Below are 11,808 nucleotides of genomic sequence, written 5' to 3'. Positions count from 1 at the left end.
AGTTTCTATCCAGCTGCTCAAGAACAGTGAGGGGATTAGGCAGGAGTCCTATTCTCCCAGCCTATTTAAAAACAAAAAACAAAACAAAACCCTAGCCTCTTAGATCAGTGTTCTCATGAACAATCCCTGCCTTGGAACAGCTCAAGGGTTGGAAGGGGGTGAATCCTCCACCATTGATTAGAGTTAAACGAGTTTGCTCCTAGCTTCCTCCAAAGCCTATTTTGTCCGTTTTCTTTCTCAATTTGACCACACCCCAGGGTACTTTTCAGAAGGATTCAGTGGATTAAGCTTCATCCACTACTGATTTATTTATTCATAGCGATGCTGGCTCACTAGGTTAAAAATGAATACACTCCAGCGCCATTTCCAGCGTCTGCAGTGCTAGGGAATGGAATGAGGCCTGCTTGACAGCTGATGCGGGTGGCCAGAGGAATACTACACCAGCCTCAATCCGATCCCAATTTCTGATCAGAGCAACTAAGTGCATGGAGGGGTGTCGGCAGCAGGTGTCTGATCTCAGAGCGTCTGGGGGATGCAGTGATTCAGTGGAAGTATTAAAGCTCCATTATTAAACCTCCCTGCTCTTCCTTGCAGGAATTAACAGGTGTTTGGATAGCTACAGAACTGAAACAAAGACAACCTTGACTCTGGAGGACAGAATTTAGACTGCTTGCTCTTCAGGGCAGGGACTGTGCGATGTTGGTACAGCAGGGCCCCAGACACTACCACAATACCAATCAACAGCCAAGAGAATCCCTGCTAGCTGGTGTAGGGCCACACTCTGCTAAAACAGTCGTTCTAGCCAGAGTCTTTCTATTTAACCTCTGGCCTCCTCAAAGTAGCTTAAAATTCCATTCTGCCAAACCGGGGCGGGGTTGGGACTCTGGTTACTGAGCATGACTAACAATAACAGAAGCTAGCTCTTATCTAGTGCTTGTTAGCCATAGTTCTCAGAGCGCTTTCCGCAGCTCAAGTGTCACTATCCCCATTGCACGGGTGGGGAAACCAAGGCACGGAGCGACAGTGATTTACCCATAGTCCCTCAGCAGCCCAGGAACAGAACAAAGGTCTCCTGAATCCCACTTTAATGTTCTATCCATTAGGCAACACTGCTTATACCAGTACCTCTACAAACTGTATACCGCTGTTGCCCTGACCTTCCCCATTTGTTGCCTGGCTGTGTTGTCATGTGTTAAATTAAGACTGCAATCTCTGGGGCAGGAGCTGCCTTTTGGTATATGTCTGAACAGCGCCTAGCACCACTGGACCCGGCTCCAACTGGAGGGGGCATTCCTGTAATACACTTCATTTGTTTCAATATCAACTCCAACACTGAAAACAGACAACTGTTAGGGGCAGCTGGAATGAGCAAGTATTGATGTTCCAAGAAAAGCTCTTGAGAAGCTGATTTGGTGACTTATTTTATTGAAAACAATGACCAAGTTAATTGTTACAGACCATTCTCATAAGTACAAGGTGAGAGGGCCTTCTCTCATGGCAACAATTCTCTCTCTCCAAGCTCAGCTGGGTTCCAAGTCGTTACTTGGAGTTCTTCCACCAATCCACGGAGGGAAAGCAACAGAGCCAGAAGAATAAAGGCCTTGGAGTGGAAGAAAACAAGGGCACATACCAGAACGGTAAAGCTGAAATAAAATTTAACTAACCCAGAGCGAGATTTACTCTCGGTGCAGGCAGTGAGAACAATACCTAGGCATCACGTCAGTCACAGAGTGTGAGATTTGCTCCCCAGATGGGATTTCCCCATACACAGGCAGAAAGAAAGTCCTTCCCAGGCCATCAGAAGCATAGTTGGAATCCAACCAGAGGCAGGGCTTTATCAGGCAAGGTGAAAGGCATCCAAAACCCACGCAGTAAACAACCTATCCCCAAAATACCCGGGGGGGGGGGGAATAAAGGAGGGAAAAGAGCTCAAAGTCAAAATAAAACAATCCCAACTAACCAACAAGGGAAAAATACAATCGTACAGCTCAGCAGCGAAGCTGCCATCCCAAGCCTGTAGAGTTGCACCTACAAGAAGTTTCATGAGAGTTCCAGGTGGTTTGCAGAGTGGGTGAGAGGAAGGAGTAGCTGAAAGCGTTAAATCCCTTTCTTACAACAGGTAAATCTAAAAAGGTACTTTGAACCATAGAACAGAGCAGGGCTTAGCCATCTCCAGTCAATAAACGGCGCTGGTTGTGGAAGGGATGGTCTAAAATGGGACATTAGTCAGAATAGCTATTGCAGAACTTCTGCAATAAAACCACCACTGTGGACACTATTCCAGTAAAGTCAACTTATCCTGGAATAATTGCTCTGCTCTGGAAGTGCACTAATTATGATGAAATAAAAGTGACTCATTCCAGCATAGAGTCTCCACAAGGGGAGCTACACAAGGGGAGTCTCTACTCCCTTGTAGAGAAGCCCTGAGATTGATTATGCAGCAGAACTACAAGAGCCATGAACTTAGGGAACCTGATTAATAAAAGGGGCAGAGGACAAGTTAACGAAGCTGCACCCTGAAAGCCAGATCTCCCACGTACAAAGTTCCAAGAGTCGTCTTTAAAGAGGTTTGGTTAAAAAGATGCATTTTTTTTATCAACAAAACCCAAACTACCCCACAATTCTTACGCCTTGTTGTGACCCATCCTGGCCCCCCCAAATGTAACCAGAAAGTTGCTAGCATTCACCAACCCATTAGCCAGACATACTTTTGTATGTTCATCAGTGATTTAAAAATATATATATATATATATATATATATATATATATATATATATATATATATATATATACACACACACACACACACACACACACACATACACACACACACACACACGTATTAGAAAGGAAAAAAATCAGAAAACTCATTCCATTTTAAAAACATCATCCACATATGGCATGTGCATTCTGTGATCACATACAGCAGAAGTCAGATAACTCCTCCGTTCCCTGGCCCATTCAAAGGCCTCTATGGCTGCGGGAGGGGGGACCCATCATCTAGTTTTCACAGTGGATTTGTTAAGGAAGGGGGAGGCCCCCTCCTCCCACAAGGAAAGGGTTTAATTTATAGCTAGTTCAATTAAAACTAGGAAATGAGTTACAAAGTCCATTATATATACACATCAAATGTACAATTACCACCACCACCTCGACACATCATTGGCTTTACAAAGGTGGTTTTGTTTTTGGTTTTTTTGGTTAACACGGGACCGAATAGGTATTAAAGCAACCTCAGAAATGAACAAGAGTCACAGTGCTGGGTCAGTTCTTGAGCTCCAGGTGGGAGGGCCCAGCCCCAGGGGGCAGAGGGGAAGGGGGGCAAGTCATAGCCTCTGAACATCTGAAACATCACTGAGGGTGAGATTTCGGCACCTAACTCACTGACTACCAATGGGAGTTGGCCGCCTAACTGCCTAGCCAATCCCAGCCCAGTCTATGGGGGGGGGGGAAGAGGCAGGGAAGGGCTGCACATGGAATCCTCTCCCCAAATATCATGGGCCTATGTCTGTTTGGCCAGGGGTCCACTGGCCGGTGTGAGTGGGGAAGTGGGTCACTGATCCGAGGCGGGAACGCAGCTGCCCAGGGAGCGTGGGTTCAGGAGCTTAGAACAAGCTGGGACTGTTTGAACAGGCTTTTGAGGGGGAACAGGGGGTTCTACTGTAACAGTCTCGGGAGACCTGCCTGACCTGTTTGTGGGTTTGCCTCAAGAGGGCTCTGGGAAGGGAGGGGCACCTCAGCCGTGGAGCCATGACACCCCCCGACTCTGATCCTGGAGCCATGACACCCCCCGCCACCTCTTCCACAAGCAGCACACTGCAGTTGTGCACAGATTTCCACAGACCCCTTTCTGAACACAGCCCTGTGGGATCCCCGCAGCCAGGGTACCGGGTGGGGAGGGCAGGGCTTGAGGGAAGGCAGAAGAAGAAGACTGAACTCTGATAGAGGCAGCCTGTGCACCCTCAGGCCCCTGGTGGCTCAGGAAGAGACACCCCCCAACCCCCGGAGAGGCAGGTACAGGAGATTAGAGAGTGCCAGAAGAATCTCTCGACTCTGCTGCACAATGGAGGGAGCGAGTGCAAATACTCTCTGGACTCTTCACTGCCACACCAGAATGGTATTGGGGGAGGGCACTTTCACACTCCCCCCGCCCCATCCTCAGGAATAGCAGATTCCTCAGCTCAGATACACAGGAGTCTGGTTCCCCTGACACAACTGAGGAGTTATGTCTGGCACCAGCAGGTCATCTCCCGAGCCCCCTCCATCCCATGGTTTAGTCAGTAACGGCACTGACTACTGTGTGTGTCCATTTCCACAAGGTCCTTCCTGTGTAACTTTCAGCGTACAGGTGATAAAAACCAGAGTGCCCCCGCGCCCGGCTGGCTTGGAGACGCACACAGGCTGGGGAGATGCAATTTGTGCAAACCACTGTGAACATGAGTCTGCCTCCTCTCTTGTGCAGGGAAGCCAGGGCGTTGGGTTGAAGTGACTGTACGTGGCAGTGAGGCTGGTGAGTTAGGCATCTTCCCCGAGGATCTCTGTCACAAAGGAGACCATGTCAGTCTCTTTGTTGTTGTGCAAGGTGAAGAAAGGATGTTCCTGCCAACGAGAACCAGGACGGGGTCAGCTTGGGCATGAGGAAGGACCAACACTGAACACAATTGTGGCAGGAGTCACAAAGTCAGCAATACATTGTGGTAGCTCCCCACGCCCCTCCCCCTCCACCCCCCTAGGCAAATACAACAAGAATGCCCAAGGCTGGTACATTGATCCTTTTAGCCAGCAGGTCTGAGGCCCTGGGCTGAATCTCAGAGTACACTAAGCTGAACAGATTCTTTGCACACTTTGTGACCTCTGCTTTCAAAGTACATGCAAAATTCTAGGACAAAAGTCAGATATTGGGGATGACTCAACCACACAGCATCACAGGTGGTTGAAGCCAGTGTAACCAGCTGATGGGTGTGTGTTACAGGTCCTCCTCTGTACTGGTCAGTAGATTAGCTGGGTTCTTACAGCCCCAACTAGGGAGCCTTCGTTCACTAGTTCAAGCTGTAGAAGCTCATGTTTTTAGCTCTGGAGGTCCCCAGTCCAACCACAGGTGCGTCAGCCACGATAGCAGCTGTCACACCAACAGCTGAGATTGTTCCAAGCCAGCCAGCAGCAGAGGTGACAGGAGAAGGTGGTGAAGGGATTGAAGTCTGAATACCCATGATGCACCTGGCTGGCAGACACCTCAATATGCCTGTTTAACCCGCACCTGTTCCAGGTCACTGACTTGGGACTTGGCAAAAGAGTTCAAAGTGTACAGACAGCCCGGAGTCTAAACTAAGCTGTGTAGCGTGTTGTACCACTGGTCTAACACTTACTGACTATTCATTTAGCTTTAATTACAGGCCAAGATTTTGTGAGATCAAAAAATAAAAATCCATGCTCACCATAAGTTCTAAATAGTTCATTCGTTCTGCAGGGTTCTTCCTTAAGCTGGAATGGGGGGGAAGAAAAAAAAAAACGTCCATGACACAGTGGTTTCATCTTTGCTGTCCATGGACTAAATAGCACCTCAGGATGGGACAGGAGAGGGAGACCACTAGCCAGCATCCCCTTCTTTCTATTAGGCAACTATCAGTTCTTAACTCCCCTTGATTACACACACATTGGCTTTGAACCAAAGAGCCTAGCAAATCAATTAAGCAGACAAATAGGAAAGCACTGTCAGACGCAAAGACGTTCCTGACCTGGCAATCAGTCACATGAAAAGCTCACCCTTTTACCTTGTACAGCCAGAGCACATGCAAGCTATGCCCAGTGTAAGAGGGTCTGGGTACCACTCAACAGGACAGACGCATGCCAATACCTATTCCAGAATCACAGGCCCAGCTATAGCTCAGTTAAGAGCCGAAGGCTACTGCGGTGCAAATCCTAGGTGCATTTAAAAAGTTGCACAAAGCCCAGCATAGCTGAGATGTGCTTTACCCTCTGAAAGTCACGATCAACCTTCACCTAATTCTAAGTAAAAAGAAAAGGAGTACCCGTGGCACCTTAGAGACTAACAAATTTATTAGAGCATAAGCTTTCGCGAGCTACAGCTCACGATGAAGTGAGCTGTAGCTCACGAAAGCTTATGCTCTAATAAATTTGTTAGTCTCTAAGGTGCCACGGGTACTCCTTTTCTTTTTGCGAATACAGACTAACACGGCTGCTACTCTGAAACCTAATTCTAAGTGGCAGCCAAAGGCAGCGTTGGGCAGCAGACGCACCAGGATGCTGCAACTGGGTTGAGTTTCTGCAGCTGAACACATCACCACCGAAATTCCAACAGGGTGAACCATACAAAGCGGAAGAGCAATCTATTCCTTTTCAGCCAGCCCAGCTGAATCAGGGCAGGAAACCAAACGGATCTGTGGAGCATTTGTGGCACGGATTGCAGGACAGTGGTGATTTGGGACGAGGGGACAGGAAAGACTTACGGGGGTCCCGAGGCAGAGTAAAGGTAAGTTTTGTGCTTTGTACGGGAGACCAGCACTCAGCATTGGGAAGTCTCTGTAGGCTCAGACAGGAGACCGATGGGGTTCAGTTCAGACACTCACCACTGTGCTGTGAAGTCCACAAACTCCTTTGAGAAGCGATCAGCAGGAAGCTGGGGCGAAGGCTCCTCTACTACTTGCTTGAGTTGCTGGAAGGGGGTGCCCCAGGACTCGTAGGGGAAGCGGAGAATGGCCATCTCAATCTAGGGGGGAAGGGGGGGGAAAAAAACAGCCATGAGGAATTGGCTATACTGCATGTCCATATCCTCAGACTGCTCCACAGCATCATAGTACTTAGATAGTTCTCTGGGGTAGAGACTGTCTGTGTTTCTACAGCACTAGCACAAGGGGTCCAGGGCCATGACTTAGGTTCCTAGACACTACAGCAATACAGTATACCAGCTACAGGCCGACAACCCCAAGTGTACACTGGGCACTGGCAGTTGATACTGTTTCGGTGAAAAAACGGTGACATTTTTAAATGAACTTTTTGGCCAAAATGAAAGTTTCCTGCCAAAACTTTCCTGTTTTTCATTAAAAAAATGAAACCAGAAGCTCAAGTGCTTTTCCATAACTCCAATTTTTTCCAGGTTTTGGCTTCTCACCCACATATATTATATGTTCTCCTAGGAAATTCTGAAAACAGGATTTTTTTTTTTTAAAAAGGTTCTCCATGAAAAACAAGAGGCAGTTCTGAGCTACTTTGCAGCTGGCCCCTTTGGTATTACTCTGCCCATTTTCAACATGTCCATCACGTGGCATTTGGGCATCTTTTAAGATTCCTAACACCTTCCTGAGTTTACACTAACCCCCACTGGGAATATTACTACACCAACAGAAAACGAGTACTTGTGGCACCTTAGAGACTAACAAATTTATTTGAGCATAAGCTTTCATCTGATGAAGTGAGCTGTAGCTCATGAAAGCTTATGCTCAAATAAATTTGTTAGTCTCTAAGGTGCCACAAGTACTCCTTTTCTTTTTTGCGAATACAGACTAACACGGCTGCTACTCTGAAACCTACACAAAAAGACGCCCATGGAATAGGAAAGCCAATGGAAGAGAATTAGTTAGCAGAGAATCGGCTATTCCAGTTTGGACCGTGAATCAACCAAACCTGCTATCTTTACTCTATCAGCAGCCTTTGCTCCATGTTTCAGAGGCAGGCAAAATCCTCCCAGGCACCCAGAGGCATCACGTAATGCTGGCCACGTAGAGAAAGGATGTTTATTTGGCGATCGGCTTATGCACAGAATCAGGAGATTCAACCACCTCTACCCTGGCCTGCATAATTTCCCGTGTTCTTGGTCAAAGTCAGGCTGCCTAGTCAAACCCAACAAAAATCTCTAGCCTCCTGCGGGAGCATATTCCAGAGGCTTCTTTTCTTTTAAGTCTGATGGTAACTTGGAGCTCATGCAATGGAAGGACAATAAGAACAGGGATTGATCCGCTCTGAGTACTCCCCACATACTTGCTGATGCCCTCCAGCTCTTTTTTCAGATCTAAACACTCAGCATTTCTTTTCTCCCTTTGATTGCAAGTTCTCCCACATCTCTAGACAGCTTCGCTGCCCTTCCTCTGGGTCCATGGCCACAGCTGTATCTTTAAGGTACATCACCACAAACCCCGTCTCGGCAGCTAAACTCAGTTAGGAGGCTCATGCGGTTGGCTCCTAAAGGAGAACTCTGCAGGCCAGTGGCAGAGCAAGCTCTGGAAGGGTTTGGAATGAGTAGAAGCCAGAGTCTAGCCAGCTTCATGGCCCGATGCAAGCTGTGCTAAGTTTAGCTTCTGCCGTTTATGTCCTTAATCACTACAATGAGAGTTGCCCTGTAAAAATTCTCAATAGTGCTGCGAGGGATAGCACCGTGTTACAGAGGATTAAGACAGGCACTGTGACCTGCTGGAAGAGTCACTGACTGCCTGGCACATGCCAGGATGGGAGGGCAAGAAGGAGCCCTCAATGAGCTCTCCAACACCCCACAGGGACACTGGGCACACAATGCAGCAGCCTCAGGAGGCTTTGGTCTCATGATTGGTGACCAGTCAGGATTCAGATTCCCGCTGCCAGAAAACTGTGCAACCCACCCACGAAAAGACCCTATTTGGTACTAGCCAACAGTCCTGAATACATGCTGGCCACTAGGTTACAAAAACAGGAAGCCAGCCCAGAGGAAGACATTAGTAAGAATCACACAGGTTGGGGCAAAAATCAGCTGCCTGCTGGCAACATTTCAGTGGAGCTTTTACATAAGCCAATAGATTTCCTCATTCACACAATCACTCATTGCACAGTTTCCTGCATTTTGGGAGGAAAACTGAAGCATGATCACATTTCCAGGCTGCTGCACAGGTGTCCAATCAGCTCAGCTCAGCTCCAGACTGAATGCAAATTCAAACAGGCAAGTGTTGGAGGTTGCTTTAGCAGTGCGGGGGTAACATTTGCAAAGGCCGTCCTTTGCCACATGCACAAACCAACTTCATGAATGTCACAGTTAAAAGCATGGGGGAAATCCTTTAAAAAAACAAAACAAACCACACTATCCCCTCAGCCTCTCCATCTCTTGGAAGGGGAGAAAACATTTCCCAGGCTTTAAATTCTTTGAGCCAAGAATCGGGATTCCTTCGTCCATTGGTGCCAGAAGGCTTTAAATGCTCACTGAAACAGCAGCTTCTTACGCTTGGTAGATAAGCTACCCTAAACCATCACTACTACGAATCAGATTTATAATCAGTGAGCGGCATGGCTGGCTTGAAACATTCCCTGTGTCCACGCATCATGAGAGTAGCTGGGGAGGGTGAGGAACCCACAAGAGGTCTTGAGACGGGTACAACTCACTTCTTGCAACACCCAGATCCCCAAAGCTGTGCTTTCTGTAACTGGTTGGGCTGACCCTCCTTCCTCCCAGCTCTCTGGGTAGTGACATATCCCACATCACATTGACCCACCTGCTACTCTGTGTGCCTGTTCTCTGGGCACTATGGCATGACTGGCCCAGATATTCCCAGAATGCACTGCTACACAGGTCAGGCACATGGTACAAACAGCTGTGCTGGCAGAACAGTCGCTGCTTGGGTACAAACTGAACCCCATTCCTTGTGACCAGCTATGGAGACCATGCCCCCAACTAGCACAAGAGGGAACTGGAGTGTGGGCAGGGCCGTGAATGTGGTGTTAAAAGCCTGGACTCCTGGCTTCCCACAAGCGGCACCAGCACCCTCTTCATCAGCAGAGCCAGTCTGGACCCAACACCCCTGGGAGCCCACAGCCCAGCCTGACATTTTCATTTGCCTGCCAAGGGATTTAAGCCCCTCTGCAGCAGAGGGTGGCTCAGAGCTAACCTGATACTGCCCAACGTACTTGTGAAAACCACTGCCCCAGGCAGCAAAACAGCTGTACCAGGGAATGCAAGAAGTCCACTGAGGGCCAAACCCCGAGGCCCTTACTGTGTCTTCATCCAGTCCTGCTCCCATAGACGTGAACAGGAACTGGCCTTAGGATTTGGCCTCTACTGGAACATATTCTCCTGGGGTGAGTTTCCAAACCGCTTTAAACATGACCAGGCTAGAAGCTGGAGGTAGGCTCTCCCCAGCATGGTCATACAGACCACAGAGCGCAAGCACCATTACCATTGTGATTCCAAGACTCCACACATCGGACTTCACGTTGTAGCCCTTCTGGTTCAGTTCCGGGTTTATTCTCTCGGGCTGTAATGACAAGATGGAAGATGCATTCAACTCATCTCATCTGCCCAACGTAGAAGACAGACAGACATACACCTACCAGCGTATATCTTGAACTATGAAACCCAGCCTAGGTGGGCTCCCCATGGGCTGATGTTAAGGTATAGGCTCCCCCGAGAAAAGGTTACCTCTAAACAAGACTGATCAAAGCAATGTCTTGATCAGCCTTATCCACATTAATTTTGTTCTTCTTTCCCCACATTCAAACTCCCAGAAATGGCTTCAATTGCAATTGCCAATATCGTCAGTTATGGTGGCTCTCCTGGTGCGAGGCACTGTGCATCCATCTGAGAAAAGGACAGTTCCTGCCCCAAGGAATGTACAGTCCGCACATATAACAAGACAGCAACAGGTGGGTAACGCTGGGTGGGGTGCTGGGAGGACAAGGCAAGCAGTGAAACAATACTGATTAGCTCAGTAAGTAGAAATGTCAGCACACTGTCTAGCCAATGAGGCAGCCAGCCAACAGGCATCTTCTGCCAACGGCCAGGCTAGTAAGACGATTCCCTGTGCTATTTTGAGGACAGAAGATGGCAGGGGAGCAGCCTGGGTTACAGAGAACACTTGGTGCCCAATCCAACAAAGCCCAGACTTAACTACACGGGTAACCCCGCTGACTCAATTATACAGATATGCAGTGACTTGAATGGGGCCCATTACATGCTTCAAGTTAAACCAAGTGCTTTGCTGAATCGGGGCCCCCAGAGAACATTCTGTGAGTGGTTCAATTTCAGGGCAGGCCAAGGGGAGTGGGCGAGTGGTTTGTTTTCATTCTGTTCCTACTTAAAATTAGGAGCTGGGGAGGGGACAGAGCCACCCACAGCTGATCCAAGGCAGAATGCAGGCTCAAGATGACAGACCAGATTATGCATCCACACACACTTACAGCCATGTAGGGTTTACAGCCAGCATCCATGGTCTTAGCAACGGAGTCCACCAAGTAGCCACTGATTCCAAAGTCACACATTTTCACGTGGCCCTCCTTATTAATGAGAACGTTGGAAGGCTTCACATCTAACAGGATTACAGAGATGGAGTGGATTACACCTTCCATTTAGAAAGCACAAAAGAAGTGGTCTACAGAATTAAGGAGGCTTAAAACCAGGAAGTCAATGTTCCTATCTGGCAGAGACTTTGCTGGGAATTCTGGCTGACTCAAGGGAGAGAGGATAAGCCAAAGGAAACAATACCAGAAGTCAAAAGCCCCACTGATCCTAGATTATATGCTCTTATTTTTAATATACTTTGCACTTCTATGGCACCTTATACCCCAAGACAATGAGCTAAGCCTCTACCTCAGGGGTGGCCAAATCTGAGCCTGAAAAGGAACCAGAATTTACCAACGTACATTGCCAAAGAGCCACAGTAATACGTCAGCAGCCCCCACATCAGCTCCTCCCCACCCCGGCTCCCAGCACCTCCCACCCACTGACAGCCCCGCCCTATCAGCACCTCCCACTCCCTCCCGATCAGCTATTTTGTGGCATGCAGGAGGCTGGGGGGGGGGCGAGGGAGGGAGAGGAGCAAGGGTAGTGCAGGCTCA

General features: G+C 48.4%; 1 protein-coding gene across 4 annotated transcripts in view; it reads right to left on the bottom strand.

Annotated features, from left to right (window-relative positions):
* Window positions 1–1,404: 1,404 nt before the first annotated feature.
* MAP2K3 (mitogen-activated protein kinase kinase 3) overlaps window positions 1,405–11,808 on the bottom strand; it is a 59,651-nt gene continuing 49,247 nt past the window's right edge. For 3 of the 4 annotated variants that reach the window (XM_038420072.2, XM_038420068.2, XM_043493724.1), the window contains 5 exons: window positions 11,152–11,279; window positions 10,152–10,229; window positions 6,588–6,727; window positions 5,436–5,481; window positions 2,828–4,599 (listed from right to left, as the gene is read on the bottom strand). In XM_038420072.2, the coding sequence (XP_038276000.1) occupies window positions 4,516–4,599; window positions 5,436–5,481; window positions 6,588–6,727; window positions 10,152–10,229; window positions 11,152–11,279 (476 nt within the window). In that variant the 3' untranslated portion in view covers window positions 2,828–4,515. Of the gene's footprint in view, window positions 4,600–5,435; window positions 5,482–6,587; window positions 6,728–10,151; window positions 10,230–11,151; window positions 11,280–11,808 lie in introns of all 4 variants that reach the window. The other variant, XM_038420071.2, reaches the window with a different exon arrangement.

This window comes from Dermochelys coriacea, chromosome 10 (genome assembly GCF_009764565.3).
Source record: "Dermochelys coriacea isolate rDerCor1 chromosome 10, rDerCor1.pri.v4, whole genome shotgun sequence".
Taxonomy (NCBI): Eukaryota; Metazoa; Chordata; order Testudines; family Dermochelyidae; genus Dermochelys; species Dermochelys coriacea.
The sequence above is the reverse complement of the archived record's forward strand: the minus strand, read 5'-3'. Positions and strand labels throughout refer to the sequence as shown.